The sequence below is a fragment of the Caenorhabditis remanei genome, chromosome IV, assembly GCF_010183535.1.
Source record: "Caenorhabditis remanei strain PX506 chromosome IV, whole genome shotgun sequence".
In the NCBI taxonomy this organism is placed as follows: domain Eukaryota; kingdom Metazoa; phylum Nematoda; class Chromadorea; order Rhabditida; family Rhabditidae; genus Caenorhabditis; species Caenorhabditis remanei.
In genome coordinates, this window is record NC_071331.1 from 22,365,500 (window position 1) to 22,386,467 (window position 20,968).

At 36.2% G+C, this 20,968-nt stretch overlaps 2 protein-coding genes across 2 annotated transcripts; both read right to left on the minus strand.

Annotated features, from left to right (window-relative positions):
* Positions 1-731: 731 nt before the first annotated feature.
* Positions 732-9,324, minus strand: GCK72_015758 (uncharacterized protein; the record flags this gene model as incomplete). Its single annotated transcript, XM_053731111.1, has 10 exons — positions 732-911; positions 1,303-1,403; positions 2,239-2,325; positions 3,100-3,307; positions 5,383-5,463; positions 6,207-6,338; positions 7,005-7,148; positions 7,286-7,357; positions 7,725-7,822; positions 9,174-9,324. 10 exons carry the CDS (start codon positions 9,322-9,324, stop codon positions 732-734), a joined length of 1,254 nt encoding a protein of 417 aa, XP_053585883.1.
* A 7,019-nt stretch (positions 9,325-16,343) lies between these two features.
* On the minus strand, positions 16,344-19,925 carry GCK72_015759 (uncharacterized protein; the record flags this gene model as incomplete). Its single annotated transcript, XM_053731112.1, has 7 exons — positions 16,344-16,439; positions 16,497-16,606; positions 17,149-17,335; positions 17,768-17,943; positions 18,641-18,998; positions 19,654-19,810; positions 19,864-19,925. The coding sequence occupies 7 exons, from the start codon at positions 19,923-19,925 to the stop codon at positions 16,344-16,346; spliced, it is 1,146 nt and encodes a 381-aa protein (XP_053585884.1).
* Between the last annotated feature and the right edge of the window lie 1,043 nt (positions 19,926-20,968).

Below are 20,968 nucleotides of genomic sequence, written 5' to 3' on the forward strand. Positions count from 1 at the left end.
TGACCAAAATTGGTTCTTTCAGATGGAAAATCAGATTTTTGGACTAAAAATAGGGGTTTGAAGTCGAAAATCCGATCTTCAGACCAGAAAAAATAAGTTTTCCGATCAAAAATCGCATTTCCAGACTGAAAATCGCGTTTTTTTGAGTCGAAAAATCAGTTTTCAGGAATTTTCAGGTTGAAAAGTCGAGTTTTTTCCGATCTAAAAGCGATTTTTGGACATCCGGACACACCAAATGCCGTTACAGACACATTACGGGATGATTTTCAGTCGAAAAAACTCAATTTTGGCTGAAAAATCACCAAAAACTTATTTTCTGGACACCCAGAAATCGCTACAGACATCTGGACAGCTGGATGTACAGACAGAAATTCGTTGTTTCAGATTTTTTTTTCTTATTAAAATGTCTCAAACCCCTTATTTTCAATCGAAAAATCCGATTTATTGTAGTAAAAATCGGAAAAAAACTTGATTTTTAGTCTGAAAATCAGAAAAAATATCAACTTTTCATAAGAAAAATCGGGAAAAACTCATTTTTCTCACTAAAACCTCGATTTTTAAATAAAAATCGGGAAAACACTCAACGTTTCATGTGAAAAATCCGATTTTTTGAAGTAAAAATCGGGAAAAACTCATTTTTCCCATTGAAAACCTGATTTTTAGTCTAAAAATCAGAAAAAATCCCATTTTTCCATTCAAATCTCCCTCAAAGACATATAAAAATGTAAAAATTAGAGTATTGGTGGTGTCGTTGGTGGTGTTCCGATAGAGATGGAATCACCGTATCTTGCCATCATATACATAAGAGTCAATCCGGAGAATAGGCCGATCGATTGCAAGAAGAGAACGTATATTCCGTGACGAAGGGACACATTCAATGCCTCTTCCATTGCTTTCTTCATTTCTGGCATCTGCAAAAAATTTGAGAATTTTTAGTGAAAATTTTCCATTTTTGGCTCTGGAAATTCCATTTTTAGACCGAAAATTGAGTTTTTCTAAAAAAAATCGGAAAAAATATGTGTGTTTTTGTCTGAAAATGCAATTTGCAGACAGAGAATTGAGATTTTGTAGTGATTCATAAAATCAGGGTTTCGGCTGAAAATTTCATTTTCAGATCTTTTCAGTCAAAAACGGATAAAATTAAAGTTTCTCGTTGAAAAATGCCTGAAAAAAGAAGAATTTTTAGTTCAAAATGGAAAAAAATTGGCTGGAAATGACATTTTTAGACAGAAAATTGGGTTTTTTTCAGTCAAAAATGAAGTTTTGAGACTGAAATTGACTGAAAACCTCTCATTTCCTTACCATGCAAGCCAACGAGATGTACAAAAACATGCCACCAGCCAATCCGAATGCATATTTCGCTCCCCATGGTTCCTCTCCAATGAACACGCCGAGTACGAATCCTGAAAAAGAAATCGATTATAAATTCCATAAAACAGCTTGAAAATAACTTGAAACGACCGATTTTTCGACTGATCATCATAAAAATAAACGATTTTCAGCCGAAATCGGAGAAAAATGTGCTGAAAGTTCCAACAAAAAAGGGAAATTTTTGACTCAAAATCGCAAAATTTCAATTTTGTCTGTCTGTGTGTCCAGACGCAATAGTGTCCGGATGTCCGCATGTGTGTCGATTTGTCCGGAGATCGGATGACCGAAAATTTTTTCAAAAAATTGAGAAAAATTCGAATTTTAGACAAAAATCTGTAGTTTTCTCGTTTTTCGTCTGTCGGTGTGTCCAGAAATCCGGATTTTCTGATTTTCAGTCAAAAACTCGATTTACTCACTTTCTGAACCGAACTTTCGCTTTTTTTCACTGTTTGACAGTTAATAACCCCAAAAAATCGGTTAAAAATGAGATGTTCGAAACTAAATAAAAATTTTCGCAATTTTTCGAGGTATGTGTGTCCAGATGTCCGGATTTCCACAGGAAAACTATTTTTTAATGTTCTAGATGCATTTTTCTCGTTTTTCATAAACTTTTCACCTAAAAAACCCGTAAAAATCGCCCCGAAACCCATATTTTTTATTTAAACAATCAAAAATTTAATTTTCCGTCTGTCTCTGTGTCTGTTCATCCACATTTCCCAATGTTTGAAGGAAAAATCGATTTTTACGCTTTCCAAATCAATGTTTCGTTTTTTTCACAGTTTTTCCACCTAAAAACACGTGAAAATCGGGGTTTTCAGCGTTATTTTCTTCAATTTTCAGATTTTCAGCGATTTCAGATAAACGTACCAACATAACAAGTGATAGCAGAGAGAAGATTGTATATCATCGCCTGTTTCAGTGACATTCCAGATGCAACCAATATCGCAACGTCTCCTGAAAAACAGAAATAACTAGGTTAATGGAGAAGTGACATTTGGCTGGAAATGGCTGAAAATGGATGAAAAATCGACTTTTTTGGTCATTTTTTATCATTTTCAGCCGATTTTTGTTAATTTCAGACCATTTTCAGCCGATTTTCAGCTCATTTTTCATAATTTTCGTACCCAATTCATGTGGGTTAATAGAGAGTGAAATTTGGCTGAAAATTCCAGTGGAAATGGCTGAAAAACGGTTAAAACTCTAGTTTTTCCAGTCATTTCCCGCGTATTTTTGGTCATTTTCAGCCGTCTCCTGAAAGTCGGTGAGATTTGGCTAGAAATGGCTGAAAAATTGTCAAAAAACGACTTTTCGGGTCATTTTTCGTAATTTTTCGCAGATTTTTGGTCATTTTAGGCAGATTTCAGCTCATTTTCTATAATTTTCAGCCAGTCTTTTGAAACAGATAATTAGGTTATTGGGGAGTGAGATTTGGCTGAAAATGGCAGAAAATTGACTGAAAAAACGACTTTTCTGGTCATTTTTCTCTCCTTTTTAACGATTTTGGGTAATTTTCAGCTATTTTCATCATTTTCAGCCAAATTTTCAACCCTCTCCTGAATCAGATACGTAGGTTTTTGAGAATGAGATTTGGCTGAAAAATGATCAAAAATCGACTTTTTGGGTAATTTTTCGTCGATTTTTCGTCATTTTTTATCATTTTCAGCCGATTTTTGTTCATTTCAGACCATTTTCAGTCGATTTTCAGCTCATTTTTCATAATTTTCGTACCCAATTCATGTGGGAACTCCTCACAAAGCACAGCCAACGAAATGGACAATCCAGCACGTGTCGAATCGGCAAACGCCGCTCCAATCGAAATTCCGTCGATGAAATTGTGAAGACCATCGCCGAATACAATCATCCATGCGACTGCTGCAATTGCAGAATCTCCCGCACGGAATTCAATCGAATGGTCGTGAACACAGATGCCGTGAGCCTGAAATTAAGGATTTTAACACGTCTTAAAATGCCAAAAATTTGGCTGAAAATGCGAATTTTGAAACGGAAATGAGGTTTTCATTGGTTTTAAGGTCTGAAAATCTAGAAAATTGACTGAAAATGCTAAAAATTTGAAGATTTTGACATGAAAAACTCAATTTTTCAGCTTAAAACCTTATTTTTGGCACTGAAATTAAAAGTTTTAACGAGAGAAATGAGATTTCTGGCTGAAAATTCAATTGAAAACACATTTTTCCACCAAAATACTGAAAATTCCAGATTTTCGTTATAAAATGGGATTTTTGAGTCAGAATATCCATCATCAGCAATCAGACTGAAAATGACAATTTCAGACGTAAAAATTCATGAAAATCACATTTTCAGTCAAAAATCATCGGTAAAACATAATTTTTGGATGAAAAAGAGGTAAAATAATAGGTTTTTTCACCTAAAAAGTCAATATTCGGTGTGAAAATCGTGAAAAATAAAGGATTTTTGATGAGAAAATCTCGAAAATTGTCTGAAAATGCTGAAAATTTGAAGATTTTGTTATAGAAAATAGAATTTCTCAGCCAAAAACTTTGAAAATTCACCGAAAATACTGAAAATTCCAAAAAGTTTTCTCTCTATAAAAATGCGATTTTTCAGCTAAAAATCGAGCAAAAAACATGATTTTTTGTCTAAAATCTTTAAAATTGACTAAAAATGCTGAAAATTTGAAGATATTGTTATAGAAAATAGAATTTTTGACCTAAAAACTTTGAAAATTCACCAAAATACTGAAAATTCCAGATTTTCTCTATAAAAATCTCAATTTTTTGGCGTAAAAACTAGAATATTTGGATGAAAATAGAAGTAATATATGTCATCATTTTTCGAGATTTCTGGCTGAAAATTCATTGAAAAACGCACATTTTCTTTACTAAAAACCTCAAAACTTCACCCAAAATACTGAAAATGCACGTAAACCCAATTTTTCGAGTAAAAACTGAAATTTTTGGCTGAAAATTCAATTAAAGACGCAATTTTTCACCTAAAAACTTTGAAAATTCACCAAAATACTGAAAATTCCAGATTTTTTTTTAAATAGAAATGCGATTTTTCAGACTAAAATACTCGAAAAACCCCAATTTTTTGGGTAAAACTGGTTTTTTGGTTTAAATTTTTTTGGCTGAAAATGGAAGCTATATACATATGTGTATACCTGTCCAGCGGAGTGATGTGTCGTGCCAGTGAATGTGCAAATCACTTTAGTCAAACATTTTCTGGCGGAAAGCACGTGTGATGATGTATTCAATTTCTATAATTGAGACTACAGAGACTACAGAGACTACAAACTACAAGTTCCACGTCATCACACACGAAAAGCAACTGAAACTCGGCCAGCAAGGACATTTTTTTAGTCGTTTTAGTGGATTTTTAATCAAAAAATGACAGTTTTTAATATAAAAATAGTCAAAAAATGAAAATTTCAGCCATTTTTGACGGTTTTTGGTTTCTAAATCGGATTTTTATAAATTTTTTCATCTTGAAAATAGCATTTTTCAGTCGAAAAACTGTTTTTTTAGTCAGTTTTTTGTGAATTTTCAGCATTTTCAGCCCTAAACTAGTCAATTTTAGTGTCAAAGGGATAATTAATCGATTTTAAATTATAATTAACACAGACTACAAACTACAAACAAAGGGACAAAAAATACAGTTAAAATAAGTTTTTCCAATGTTTTTTGAGTGAAAAAGTGTGATTTTCGTGAATTTTTAAGTCTAAAATCGTCATTTTTAGACCGATTTCTAGATATGGATATTCTCACTCAAAAATTGCATTTTCAGTCAATTTTAAGTCAAAAAATCAGGATTTTCAGCTCAAAATCCGGTTTTTACAACAAAAATTGCACTTTTTGAGATGAAAATTCCATTTTCAGGCTCAAGCATTACATCAAAAGCAACCGAATACAACATTTTCATTTTTTTTAAACAAATTTTTGGTGTTTTTAGTCTGTTAGAATGTGATTTTAATGATAAATTTTAGATTTTCAAATTTTTCAGACTACAAACTACAAACTACAAACTACAAACCTGATTTCCCATCGATTTTCCAGATTTATCCTCCAAAGTCATCATTTCGGTCTCGTCGACGTCCGCACGGCTCATTACTCCCTGAAAAAGAGTTTTGGCTGAAATTTTCAGATTATTTAAAAATCATTTTAAGCTGAAAATGCTGGATTTTAGTCTAAAATGCATTATTTTCAGCTGATTTTAAGCATGAAATAGCAGGATTTCATTCATCATTTTGGAATTTCAATTATTTATGACTGAAAACATCTGATTTTGGACAAATTTTCAGTCATTTTTTGGGGCGAATGTTCAATTTCATTTTCAGCAAATTATTCCACAATATATCGCCGATTTTCAACTTAAAACAATCGAAATTCACTCAGAATCGTCATTTCACCATTTTGAACAGAAAAATCTCAAGATTTCGAGCATTTTTGGCTGAAAATGGCCGATTTCGAGGCAAAACTCATCATTATCAGCTGGAAATGGCTAAAAATTGATAATTTTTGATAAATTCTTGAACTTCCATCATTTCGAGCTGAAAATTATTGAAATTCATACTTTCCAAAAATCTGACAGAAAATTCGTCCAAAATCAGACGTTTTCAGTCATAAATGTCAGAAATTTGGAGATTTTGATCTCTAGACGATTCTTCTGTCAGTTTCAGCTCAAAATCAGCAGAGAATGATCATTTTTCGTCTGAAATCGGTCATTTTCAGCTAAAAATTATCGAATTTTCGAGCTTTTTCTACCAAAAATCTTGAATTTTCAGCATTTTTCGACTAAAAATCACTGATTTCAACAGATTTTCGCATAGTTTTCGAGATTCTTGATGAAATTCTCACTTTTTTGAGAACACTTCTCAACAATTCCTCTTCCTTATCGCCTGCTTCTGTGACGAATGTCGAATCGCTTCTCTCCGAAGACATTCCCGGATTCTCGATGGATAGACGACGGTGGTGAATGTGTTGGTTCTTCTGGAATGGTGGATTTTCAGACAAAATCATGAAAAAATATCCGGTTTTTCATTTGGAAAAAATGAAAAAAAAACGTGATTTTTCACACCAAAATGAAATTGTGAATCTGAAAATGCTGAAAATGTCAATTTTTATTGAAAAAAAATGACATTTTGAGCTCAAAAAGCACATTTTCAGCATAGAAATCCGTCTAGAAACGAGATTTTCATCAGAAACCCCGATTTTCAGTCAAAAATTCATCAAAAATTGACCGAAATTTCATGCGAAAACCGGATTTTTCACACAAAATCTCTTTTTCAGCACTTTTTCAGTTCGAAAATAGATTTCGTGTGCAAAATTAGGTTTTCGCATAAAATTTCAGGTAATTTTTGATGAATTTCTGACTGAAAATCGAGTTTTCTGATGGAAACTCTCATTTCTGGATGGATTTCTATCTGAAAATGTGCTTTTTGAGCTCAAAATGCCAATTTTTCGATAAAATTGATATTTTCAGCATTTTTCAACTTTGAAATTTCATTTTTGGCCTGAAAAAAAATCACATTTTTACTGGATTCTTCATCGAAAACAGGATTTTTGGGTGATTTCTATCTGAAAATGAAGCAATCTGGCGCATCTTCGACGCTTTTTGAACACTTTCAGCATAGAAATTCATCCAGAAAAACTCACTTTTCTGATTTCCAGAATGATTTTGATGAGTTTATCGCAGAAAAAGAATGCGTAGACTCCGAGAATTGAGATATGAGCCATATGAAGATATTCCCACGTCTTCTCTCCGTTCTCATCAACTTCTTCCATTAGACTCGGGTGCGCCTGGAAAATTTCAGACTGAAAATGGGAGAAAATTCGTCTGAAAATGATGAAAAATGAGCAAAAATCCGCGAATTTTCGTCCAATTTTCACATTTTCGCTATGAAAATTTCCAGAAATTTCCAGACAAATTACAGTACCTGTGGCAGCAAATGATAGAAACTCGATCCGGACAGCGAACCGACGCCGAGACCCACGAATAGTGTGATTATCTGAAAATTGAGTGATTTTTGAGCAATTTTTCATCTGAAATTGGTGTTTTTAGAGGAAAAATTCGCGTTTTTAGACCAAAAATTCCATTTTTTCGGATCAAAAACTTGTAAAATGACATTTTTTGGACCACAATCTGATTTTCCGTCTCAAAAACCTGGTTTTCAGCATGAAAATGATCATTTTGGATCGAAATTTGGCGGTTTTTGACCCAAAAAATGTCATTTTCATGCTGAAAACCAGGTTTTTGAGACGGAAAATCAGATTGTGGACCAAAAAATGTCATTTTTACAAGTTTTTGACCCGGAAAAGTGGGATTTTCAGTCGAAAAAACCGCATTTTCCAGTCGAAAACGTCTCCAAATCTCACCTGATTATACGTATTCTTTGTGAGATATCGCATAACTCCAATTCCGACGACTGCACACATATTGATGAGTGTGACGAATAGGAGACCCACTCCCCAGACTGCAAATTTGAGAGAAAATTAGAGATTTTCGAGGTTTATAGCTCTAAAAAGTCATTTTTCAATGTAAAATCATCATTTTTGATGGAAAATCGTGAATTTTTCGTGATTTTCAGTTCAAAATTGGAGATTTGTGAGCTGAAATAGGCTGAAAATTTGATTTTCAACTGAATTTCCAGAAAATTGAGTTTTTTGTTCAGAAAGTCAATTTTCAGCTCAAAAATTGATTTCTGACAGCTGAAAACTGATTTTCGAAGTAAAAACACACTTTTGAACTGAAAAATGTGGTTTTAGCTCAAAAACTGTGAAATTTCGAGCCAAAACATCAATTTTTGACTCAAAAATCTCGAATTTTCAGAGTGAAAACACAACTTTAAGCACAAAAAATGAGTTTTCAGTTCGGAAACTCTCAATTATGAGCTTGAAAACTGAGTTGTGGAGTCCAAAATCCATGCTTGAAGCTGGAAACTCAATTTTCAGCATAAAAAGAAGACTTTTCAGATCCGGAAGCCAATTTTGTCTCAAATTTGAGCGTAAAATGTGTGAAAAAACGGTCGAAAACACAGTTTTTTTGATTTCTGTCGGTCTGTGTGTCTGTCCATTGAGTAATCCGGATGTCCAGATGCCTGTCTAGATGTCCGGATGTCCAAAAGCCTCGAAAAATTGTGAAAAATCTCAATTTTGAGCGCAAAATGTGTAAAAAAAAACAGTCGAAAATCCACTTTTTTGGTTAAAAACCATTGCTTTTTTCGATTTCTGTCTGTCTGTGTGTCCACATGCGTTAGTGTCCGGATGTCCGCATGTGTGTCGATTTGTCCAGATGTCTGTCTAGATGTCCGGATGTCCAAAAACTTTAAAAAATTGTGAAAAATCTCAATTTTGAGCGCAAAATGTGTTTAAAAAAACAGTCGAAATCCACTTTTTTGGTTAAAACCATTGTTTTTTTCGATTTCTGTTTGTCTGTGTGTCTGTCCATTGAGTAATCCGGATGTCCACATGTGTGTCACTTTGTCCAGATGCCTGTCTGGATGTCCGGATGTCCAAAAACTTTAAAAAATTGTGAAAAATCCAAATTTTTAGGCAAAAATCCAAAGTTTTCTCGTATTTTGTCTGTATGTGTGTCCGGATTTTCCAATTTTTTGGGGGTAAAAACTCGATTTCTCCACTTTCTGAATCAACTTTTCGCTTTTTTCACACTGTTTTTCAGTCCGAAACATCGAAAAATCGCTCAAATTTTGGATTTTGGACCCCAGATATGAGATTTTTCGCATTTTTTCGAGGTTTGTCTGTCTCTGTGTCCGGATGTCCCAATTTTTGGGTGTAAAAACTCGATTTTAAGCTTAAAATGCTCACCAAACAGTGCTCCAGGCGGTGTTTTGGTAGTCGCAGCAGCGGCGGCGGTTGTGTTTGTAATGATGAGATGTGTCTGATTCTGACATAACTCTTGTAAATTCCCAAATGTGAAATTGGCCAATGAGGTCGATGGATCCATCATCGGCGTCATTTCCTGCAATAATGGCGAAAATGGGCGGAGTTTGGGTTGAAAATGACGAAAAATTGACGGAAAATTAAGGAAAATTTGCATTTTTCGACCGGAAATTCGCTGAAAATTGCGTTTCTCGGCCAAAAACAGGCTGAAGAAACGGAAAATGGGCGGAGCTTATGCTATTTTCTCGACAAAATCCAATTTTTTCTGGCTGAAAATCGATGAAAACGTTGAATTTTCAATCGAAAACTATGAAAAATCATGTTTTTCCGAAGAAAAACTCATTTTTCGAGTTTCAGAGTCAAAACTGACTATTTCTGCGTGAAAGATCTCCAAAATCACTTTTAAAATGGGCGGAGCTTAAGCAAAAATGGGCGGAGCTTATGGGTAAAATCGATGGAAAATCGTCAAAAATAGAGTATTTCAACCAAAAATTGGTCCAAAATCGTGAAAATTCCGGAAATTGTAGATTTTTCAGTCAAAAAACCTGTAAAATCGCCATTTTCAGCTAAATTTCTGGATTTCCACTATAAACATCGATTGACACGAATTTTAGATCGGTTTGGCTGGAAATTATCGGAAAATCCGAGAAAATCAATATTTCTATGACTAGAACCCCTGAAAAACGTGTTTTCGCCACAAAACATGCGAAAAATCGCACGTTTCCCCATTAAAAACACCAAAAAAGCTGTTTTTCTCCGTCTATTTCTCTTCTAAATTCGTCGAATAACATGAGACAACAGTATGATCTCATAAAATTGGAAATCAAGAAATAAAGTCGTGGTGAGGCCAAAGGATGACGCATCTAAGACACCCCAGATCTGATCTTTCAGCTGAAAACGCGTCAACGACACCCCAGTTTCATCTTTCAGCTGAAAACGCGTCAACGACACCCCAGTTTCATCTTTCAGCTGAAAACGCGTCAACGACACCCCAGTTTCATCTTTCAGCTGAAAACGCGTCAACGACACCCCAGTTTCATCTTCAGCTGAAAACGTGTCAACGACACCCCAGACTTTGACGTTTCCGCTAAAAACGCGTCAACGACACCCCTGACTTTAACGTTTCCGCTAAAAAACGCGTCAACGACACCCCAGTTTCATCTTTCAGCTGAAAACGCGTCAACGACACCCCAGTTTCATCTTTCAGCTGAAAACGCGTCAACGACACCCCAGTTTCATCTTTCAGCTGAAAACGCGTCAACGACACCCCAGTTTCATCTTTCAGCTGAAAACGTGTCAACGACACCCCAGACTTTGACGTTTCCGCTAAAAACGCGTCAACGACACCCCAGTTTCATCTTTCAGCTGAAAACGCGTCAACGACACCCCAGTTTCATCTTTCAGCTGAAAACGCGTCAACGACACCCCAGTTTTATCTTTCAGCTGAAAACGCGTCAACGACACCCCAGTTTCATCTTTCAGCTGAAAACGCGTCAACGACACCCCTGACTTTAACGTTTCCGCTAAAAACGCGTCAACGACACCCCTGACTTTAACGTTTCCGCTAAAAACGCGTCAACGACACCCCAGTTTCATCTTTCAGCTGAAAACGCGTCAACGACACCCCAGTTTCATCTTTCAGCTGAAAACGCGTCAACGACACCCCAGACTTTAACGTTTCCGCTAAAAACGCGTCAACGACACCCCAGTTTCATCTTTCAGCTGAAAACGCGTCAACGACACCCCAGTTTCATCTTTCAGCTGAAAACGCGTCAACGACACCCCAGACTTTAACGTTTCCGCTAAAAACGCGTCAACGACACCCCAGTTTCATCTTTCAGCTGAAAACGCGTCAACGACACCCCAGTTTCATCTTTCAGCTGAAAACGCGTCAACGACACCCCAGACTGTAACGTTTCCGCTAAAAACGCGTCAAAGGCACCCCATCCAATAGGAAAAGAGGAGAATTTGAACAATTCTGGCAGATTCGAAGGGGCAGAAGTTAATCGTAAAAGAAAATAAAAAAAATTTCCAATTTACTCGAGAAAACTGAGTAAATATTGGATGAAAAGTGAATTTAAGAGTTTAGAGGCCTAAAATTCAAGTTTTTGTGCTGAAACTCTGGTTTTAGGCTGAAACTTACAGCGAAAAAGCCCAAAAAAAACGGATTTTTGACCTAAAAACTGTCAAAAAGTGCAAAAGGAGAACATCGGAAGCGCTCTAAACCAACATTAAAGTTCAAGTTGACAGAGAACTAAGATTCGCAACAGAAATCAGTTTTTCAGTGATTTTTTGTCAAAAATCAACTGAAAAATCGATTCCGGCGATAAAATCTCTTCCTACAAGAGAAATTCCGTCGTAAATCGCACGTTTTGTGTCAACTGGTCATCTGATACATTTCCTACTCTCTCTCTCTCGGAAAGTGAGAAGAAAGTACGGGCGGACTTAGTAAACTATTTTCAGCACTTCAACTGAAAATCAGCTATTTCCACCAAGAAACAGAACAAATCCAATTACAACCAAATAACAGTTGTTCGGCTTGAAATACATAGTGCCAATTTTCACTCAAAACCTGTCGAAAACCTCAAAAAACCGCCAATTTTCGCAGATTTTGGGACTAAAGACTCGAAAAAAAAACCGCCCAAAACGTAAAAAAATCATTCTAAAGGACAGAAAACCGGTTAAGAACTTCAAAAACCACCTATTTCCAACGAAAATGTCTCAAATTCCTTCAAATTACAGCTATTGGGCTTGAAATACCCCAAAAAACCGCCTGAAAATCTCAGAAAAACGAGTCTTATCAGATGGAAATCCTCTAAAACTGAATGAGACTAAAATTCAGTTACGATAGTTTTTGTATAGTTAAAAACCTCAAAAAGGTCTCAAATTGGCCTAAAATACCCCAAAAACCGTCTGAAAATCTCAAAAACGAGTCATTTCAGGTTGAAATCCCCTGAAACTGAAAGAGACTAAAATTCGGATAAGATAGTTTTTGGGACAAGAATCTCGTTAAAAACCATCAAAAATGTCTCAAATAGGCCTAAAATACCCCAAAAACTGCCTGAAAATCTCAAAAAACGAGTCATTTCAGGTTGAAATCCCCTGAAACTGAAAGAGACTAAAATTCGGCGGATAAGATAGTTTTTGGGACAAGAATCTCGTTAAAAACCATCAAAAAGGTCTCAAATAGGCCTAAAATACCCCAAAAACTGCCTGAAAATCTCAAAAAACGAGTCATTTCAGGTTGAAATCCCCTGAAACTGAAAGAGACTAAAATTCGGCGGATAAGATAGTTTTTGGGACAAGAATCTCGTTAAAAACCATCAAAAAGGTCTCAAATTGGCCTAAAATACCCCAAAAACTGCCTGAAAATCTCAAAAAACGAGTCATTTCAGGTTGAAAATCCCCTGAAACTGAAAGAGACTAAAATTCGGCGGATAAGATAGTTTTTGGGACAAGAATCTCGTTAAAAACCATCAAAAATGTCTCAAATAGGCCTAAAATACCCCAAAAACTGCCTGAAAATCTCAAAAAAACGAGTCATTTCAGGTTGAAATCCCCTGAAACTGAAAGAGACTAAAATTCGGATAAGATAGTTTTTGGGACAAGAATCTCGTTAAAAAACCATCAAAAATGTCTCAAATTGGCCTAAAATACCCCAAAAACCGTCTGAAAATCGGCTGTAACGCCTAAAATTCGGTCCCGATAGCGTTATACCGGTAAAAACCCTCAAAATGTCTCAAAATCACTAAAAATAACAGCTGTCGGGCCTAAAATACCCAAAAAAACCGCCCATTCTCCCTGTTAAAACGTCAGAAAAACGGGATGAAAGGTGGTGAGAAATCTATCATCAGATTCTTATCAATCTCTCCCTCTCCTCGTCGTCTCCTTACATAAGAAATGTAAAAAAAAAGTAAAAAAAAAAGCGAGAAACGGACGGAACTTTGCTATATGAATGACCTCCTCCTCCTCTCCTTCGATACACTTTCTCTGCGTCTCTCACTTCTTCACTCTCTAATATCCAAAGCCATCGACGAGAGAGTGTGTGGTGACGAGAGAGTGCAGAGAAACAGAGAGAGACGTGCAAAATGTAAAAAGACGGGAGAAGCGATGCTCAGGGGCGGTCGGAACTGCTGGGGAGGAGTGCCGTGGAGCGCCCTTGCATCAGGGGGCGGAGTTTTCATCGATTTTAAGCGAAAAATCGGTCGAAAAATGAGTTTTTTGGGGTGGAAATTGGTGAAAAATTAGGATTTTCCCATTTTCGAGCGAATTTTCAGAGTTTTAGGCGAAAATCGGTCGAAAACTGTGTTTTTTGGGTGGAAATTGATGAAAAATAAACATTTTCAAGCCAAAGTGAGGATTTTCCGATTTTCGGCCATTTCCCAGCGGATTTTCAGCGTTTTTAAGCAGAACATTAGTCGAAAACCTGTGTTTTTTGAGGATAAATTCATCAAAATGACAATTTTCACGGTATTTCAAACCAAAACTACAATTTTCAGCGTTTTCACATGAAAAATAGGTTGAAAATGAGGGGTTTTCGGGTACAAATCATCCAACAACGGCGATTTTCAGCTTTTCAAGCTGAGAAACTCAACATTTTCGCCAGTTTCAAGACTTGAGACGGAATTTCAGCATTTTCTAGGTAAAAATCGGTCGGAATCGCGATTTTTGGATTGAAATTGATGAAAAATGAATATTTTCATGGTATTTCAAGCCCAAGTAGTTTTCCGATTTCCGAGCGGTTTTCCAGGTCAAAATGAGCCAAAACAGGAGATTTTGTGCTCAAAAAGATGGTTTTTCACCGTTTTCAGAGTGAAAATCGGTCAAAATTAGCCGAAAATGGCGATTTTCAGCTTTTCCAGAGCTTAAACTAAGGATTTTCAGCGTTTTTATGTGAAAACTGACTGAAAATGGGACTTTCGAAGGTTTCGAAGCGGATTTGGAGGATTTTCACACTTTTCAGAGGCGAAATCTGTCGAAAATGAAGTTTTTGTGGCCGAATTCGAAGGATTTCTTCTCGAAATTGAGGAAAACCCCCAATTTTTCGAGAAGAATCGGGGAATCCTCGGAAGAACGCTACTTGGGACAAGGGGAAGCCGTAAATCAGCGGATTAGAGACGAAAATGACTGACGAGTGGGGGGAAAATACGGATTCTAACCCAAAAAATCGCTGAAAAACGAGATTTTTGAGCTGAAAATGGTGAAAATTCAGGGAAAAATGCTCAGAAATTAGGTTTTCCGACTCAATAAATTCAATAATCTATCAATTAATCAATTATCGTTAAACGCGTTTTTTCCCTTGGCCCCATTAAAATTATAATTTTTGAGTCGGAAAACTAATTTCTGAGCATTTTGCGCTGAATTTTCACCATTTTCAGCTCAAAAATCTCGTTTTTCAGCGATTTTTGAGTCAAAATCCGTATTTTTAACAAATTTTTACACCTAAGAGCCTACTAAGCCTATTTCTGGACGATTTCCCACCCAAAAATCACTAAAATCACTAAAATAAACAGAAAATTCTAGAAGAAAAAAACAAAAAAAAACGGTTCAAAAAATAGAAAACAACACGCGCGCGGCAGTGACCAGCGGGGAGGGGGGACGCCTTTAGACACCAGAGGACATTGAAGGGGGACGGAGTAAATATGATGCAATTTCTAGAACATTCCCCTGTTTTTTGAGGTGAAAATTGGGATTTTTGTGTTTTTTGACATTTTTCACGCAAAAAAAAGTGAAAAAAAAACGAAAAATTCGAGCCCGGGGACTAGTTTTCCGCTGATTTGGTTTTCTAGGCCACCAGATGGAAAGTTCGGCCACGGATGGATTTTGGGGTTTTTTAATCTGGTTTTTGGGGATTTTTGAAATTTTTTCAAAAAACTCATATTTCCAGGCTGGAAATCCCAATATTAAGCCGAAAAATGCAGTTTTAGCGGGGATTTTGAGAAAAAAAGCTGAAAATCGGAATTTTTGCTCAAAAAATGTTTTTTGGTTCATTTTTTATTTTTTTTCGAACGGAAATCGTATTTTCAGCTCAAATTAGACATTTTAAGTCAATTTTATGAGCTTTCCGATAATTTTCAGCGGGAAAGTAGAGAAAAAATACATTTTTTCTATCTTTTTAGAAAAAATAGATATTTTTTTTCAAATTTTCTTCTTAAAAAACTTGAATTTGTCCATTTCTAGACCAATTTTTCGTGATTTGTAGAGTTTTTTAACCCATAAACCAGGTTTTTGACTCAAAATCGCATTTTTACAACTTTTCGAAAAAATTGAATTTTTGAAAAACGTTTTCCAATTATTCGCTGAAAAAAGATAAATTCTAGCATTTCCAGACTGATTTTTCACGATTTTTTCACATTTTCCAACCCTAAAACCTCCATTTTTAGCTTGCAATCCCGCGAAAATCTCATTTTTCCAAAAATTGCATCATTCTCCGAGCAGAAACCTCAAAAAAGGGGGAAAACTAGTATATATTTACACCAATTTTCTCTCTTTTTTTCTCTTTTTCTCTGCTTAATCCGCGCACGTGAATTATGTACATTATCCGGTGTGTGCTTTCAGGCAAATCTCACGTTCTCTCTTGTTTTTCATGTTTTTGCTGGAATTTTATTTATTTTCTCGGCGAAAATGTGATTTTTAGTGTCGGAAAGTGGAAAATTCAATTAAAAAGTGAGAATTCCGATGGGAAACATCAAAAGAACTGTGGAAAATGATGGAAAATGAAGGAAAATTGATGAAAAAAAATTGAAAAATAAAGAAATTGAAAAATAAAAAAATCGTGTCGAGACCCACGAGGGAAATTTACTTGCGCCTTTAAATCTACAGTACCCCAAAAATTTTTTTTTTGTGAAAAATAGAGATTTTAGGTGGTTTTGAGCATTTTCAGCTGGTTTTCTGAAGAAAAAACTAATTTTTGCCTGAAAATCAAAAAATAAGCCAGAAAAATGCAAAATCAATTTAAAATTGCAGAAAATATAGGCGTGTGTGTACTTTTCTGAATTCTCTCAACCTCCTGAATTCAATTTTTACAATCAAAAAAACTAATATTCATTTTTCCGACAAAAAATCAATCAATAACTATGACAATAGATGCATAAATCAGCAAAATAGTAGATAGGAGATGAGAATACAAAAAAGGGCGCCGCGCTTGCGATTTCCCAACATGGCAGTAGTGATTTGACGTTGAATTGGTGTCTGGAACGGAAATTTTAGAATTTTAAGCTAAAAATTGTTGAAAATTAAAAAAATTACCGGTCCCGGACACGCGGTGACTACCGTAGTCCTCGGCTTGTACTCTTTTTTCATCAAATAATCGATGACATGGTTGACGAATCGAAGTGGGCCAGTGTGTTCGGTGTCGGCTGGAAATTAGTTGAGTTTAAGGGAAAAAATCAATCCGATAAATCAATTTGAGTAGAATATTCGAATTTCCCTTGTTTTTAGCTTTCAGAAAAGTACCCACAAGCCTAGGTTCCGACTACTTTTGGTCTCGACGCGAAAACTACAGTAACCTGACAATGGGTTTTTTTTTCTGAAAGCTCTCGACGAGCTGAATTCGAAAATTATAATGAAATTTTCAAAAAAAAAGAATCCTACCACGAAAAACCCGGATTGTTGTTTCAAGACAACTTTTTCGCTTTAAGACCCAAAATATCTGTATTTTCGTTTTAATAATTATGCGTGGTTTAGCGAGAGCTTTCAGAAAAGTACCCACAAGCCTAGGTTCCGACTAATTTGGGTCTCGACGCGAAAACTACAGTAACCTGACAATGGGTTACTGTAGTTTTCGTGGCGAGACCCAAAATAGTCAGAACCTAGGCTTGTGGGTACTTTTCTGAAAGCTCTCGACGAGCTGAATTCGAATAATGAACTGAAAAATAAAATTTCTCGCCAATAAACTCACAACTAGTCATAATCTTGACGGGATTCGCCTGTTTCTTCTCCTCATCCACATGTACCATAAGTGTATACCGTACTCTCCTGGCCGGCAGTGTCAAATCGATCAAAACGAGAAACACAGAATGTATAAAGTTCGAACATAACCAGAGATCCATTAGTGTGGTGGCGGTGTACGGTCGTTGGGAGCATAACTGAAGGAAAATTGAAAATTTGTCGAAAATTGCACAAATTTAGGCTAAAAACATTGACAAAACACCCAAAATCTTTAAAAAATAAGTCCTAACCCCCCAAAAACCGTTTTTTGAAAATGCAAAAAAATTTTGACCCCTGGAGGAATCGAACCCCAGTAGTATTTTTTGGTAGCTGTCTACCTTAACCACCTACCCCTCGGCCAAGCTGAAAATTGTCATTTTAATAGTTTTTTGGTTTTTCAAAGGGTTTTAATGTGAAAAATAAGATTTTTAGCAAAATTTGAGTCTAGGCTGGCGTGTCGTGGGCGCGTTTTCAAGAAAAACACAAAAAAGTACAGATTTTTGGGGTTTCAACTCATTTTTTTGCTATTTTTCCACTTTAAAAAAAAATTTCTCTGTGTGTCTGTCTATCCGAATGTCCTCTCAACTCACCATAATTAATATACCAACCATTGCTGCGAGAGAAACTAGAATTTGAATTTTCCGCCGTTTCCATTGGGCGAAGAAGACGGATGAAACGATAAGAATACTGGGAAGAAATGAGGATAAAAGGGCTCGAGGCCACTCGGAACGGAAAATGAATTCGAGACTGCACTGCGGATAGTCACCTGAAAAAGTGAATAAAAATTGGAGAAAAAAAATTTTATTGAAAAAAAAATTTGACTGAAATTTTTTTCTGTCTGAAATTCTCTCAGTAGACGTTTTCAGCTTTCGAAATTACAATTTTCAGATTTTCCTCGTTTTTAGCTTTCAGAAAAGTACCCACAAGCCTGTATTCCGCTTACTTTGGGTCCCACCACGAAAACTACAGTACCGCCTAATCAGGTTACTGTAGTTTTCGTGGCGGGACCCTATGTGGTCAGAACCTAGGCTTGTGGGTACTTTTCTGAAAGCTCTAAACGAGCTGAATTTAAAAATTATTATTAGATTCTCAAAAACTTGGGTCCTACCACGAAAACACCCGTATCTCTGTTTCAGGACGAACTATTTGCTTTAAGACCGATTTTTTTGCATTTTTGTAATACTAACCGTAATCATCTTGTTAAAAACTTTCAGAAAAGTACCCACAAGCCTGTATTCCGCTCACTTTGGGTCCCACCACGAAAACTACAGTAACCCGTCGTAAATCGTGTCGAGACCCAAATCGCTGCAAACCTAGGCTTGTGGGTACTTTTCTGAACCGTCTCGGCAAGCTGAACACGAATATCACATTTTCAGTAGCCTTAAGTTACAACTGACGGATTTTTAGATCAAGTTCTGTTTTTGAAAAAAAAAAACTTTTTTACACTTTTTCGAAAAACTCACCCAAAAACACGTTTGTCAGCAACTTTTGCGTATGCGTCCTCAAATCATGAAACTGGGTTACTGTAAGCGTCTCATCACCTTCGGGCGCCACTGATACGGTACACGTGAACGATTCGAATGGATATTTCCACGCGTTCGTCTGACACTCTACCGTAGTCTTGATCGTACTGTAGCTATTCATTGTTCCTGTTGTTGGCGCGAGTGTTGTATATTTTGAGGTGATTGGTGGAGAGAAAACTAGTGATGGATGCCATGGCGGGTATTCTGAGGGCATTGAGAAGCGATCTTTTAGTTCTCGCAGACGGAGACGTTCATCTATCCAGGACATGACGATTATTACTTCCAGATAAAGATTGCGCTGTAATATTTCAAGAAATCGATTTAAAACTCAAAAAACCGAAAAATTTGAGCGATTTTGAGGGATTTTGACTTGCGGACTAGTTTTCTCAATTTTTGAATTTCTAGGCCACCCGACCCCTCTAAAATTTATATCCACCGGATGGCCCTTTTCATGCTCTACATTTTTGTAGTTGACCATTTTTCGATATCTCCCCTCCCCGCGGAGTGACAGACGTTTGAAGGTGAGAAGAGACGCAGAGAAACGAGAGTGCTCTCGTTTCTCTGCGTCTCTCCCTCTCGGGATGCTATTATCAAGTTTTCTCAGTGAGGAATAGAGATTTTTGAAAATTTCAAAATGGAAAAATGTAGAGAATTAAATTCTCCATATTTTTGTAGTTTGTAGTTTTCACGTATAGATGTAGTTTGGGGAGTTATAGCGGTTTGATGTTAGAAATAGTGGGTTTTCTAGCTTTAAAGCGGTGTAACTCGATGGGGAGAGGTGGGATCAAAAAGTGGTCAACTACAAAGATCTAGTTCATAAAACGTTCTAAGAACTCATATAATATAAGACACATTTCTAAGACCTGGAGACTTGGGGACCTCCCTCAAAGAAAAAAAATTTCAAAAAAAAAATTTTTTTAGTTTTTGTTTATTAAAAAGTACAAAAAACTCACATTAACAATACGTGTAGCTAATAAGTGTATTTCGACAGGAATATTGAAAAACGTTCCATTTCGATCGGATACAAAGTTATCCGGTGCCGCCGGTCGGACCGCCGAATGGTAGTACTTGAATTTACGGGAAAGCTCGTTGAGCTCGTTTTGGGAAATGCTGGAAAATGTGGATATCCGGATATTTGGACACACAGACAGACACCAACTTACCTCTCCACCGTCAAAAAACTACAAAAAAGTAGTAGTAGAACGGTGGACACCCGAGAAATCATTCCAACTTTTTTCGTCTTGACCAAATCGATAGATAGCTCATTGTGACAATGTCTGGAATTGAAGAATTTGAAAGAAACCGTGAGAATTCAAGGTTTTTAGTGTTAAAATCGGCGAAAATCGGTGAAAACAGATCAAAATTACCCCTGAAGCTGAAAATAACTCGCGGACTAGTTTTCCCAATTTTTGGATTTCTAGGCCACCCGACCCCTCTAAAATTTATATCCAACGGATAGCCCTTTTCACGCTCTACATTTTGTAGTTGACCGTTTTTCGATATCTCCCCTCCCCGCGGAGTTACAGACGTTTGAAGGTGAGAAGAGACGCAGAGATACGAGAGTGCTCTCGTATCTCTGCGTCTCCTGCCCTCGGATGCTATTATCAAGTTTTCTCGGTGAGGAATAGAGATTTTTGAGAATTTTAAAATGAAAAAGTGTAGAGAATTGAATTTCGCATATTTTACTAGTTTGTAGTTTTCATGTATAGATGTAGATTAGGGAGTTATAGCGCCTTGAAGTTGGAAATAGAGGGTTTTTGAGCTTTGAACAGGTGTAACTCGATGGGGAGGGGTCGGATTAAAAAATTGTCAACTACAAAAATGTAGCTCTGGACTTGATCTTTCAGATGGTGTTTATTTGAAAATGTAGCAAATCGGCGAGAGCCAGGTAGGTGCTCTCAAAATTGAAAAAGTTTTTCAAAAAAAATTTTTTTTTCGCTAAATTTCTCAGAACTCACCTCCTCAGATTGCAGATTATTTTGTGTCGTAGGAAGAATCCACCTAATCTTGTAATTTTTTTTTCAAAATGTAGTTTAATCAAAAAACTGAAAGACAGCTGAGTTGACCCTCCTGAAATAGAAACGATGGAAATTTGAGATGGGTGAGAAAACGGGAAGGCGTCAGAGACAATGAGAAGAAAAAAAAGCAGATGACGTGTATAATTATGACGGGAAAAAAAGAATTCAGAAATGCAAAATCTGAAAAAAATCCAAAAAAATGGCAAAAATTGAGTAAAAACAGCATTTTTTCGAGTTTTCTTTGAGACGC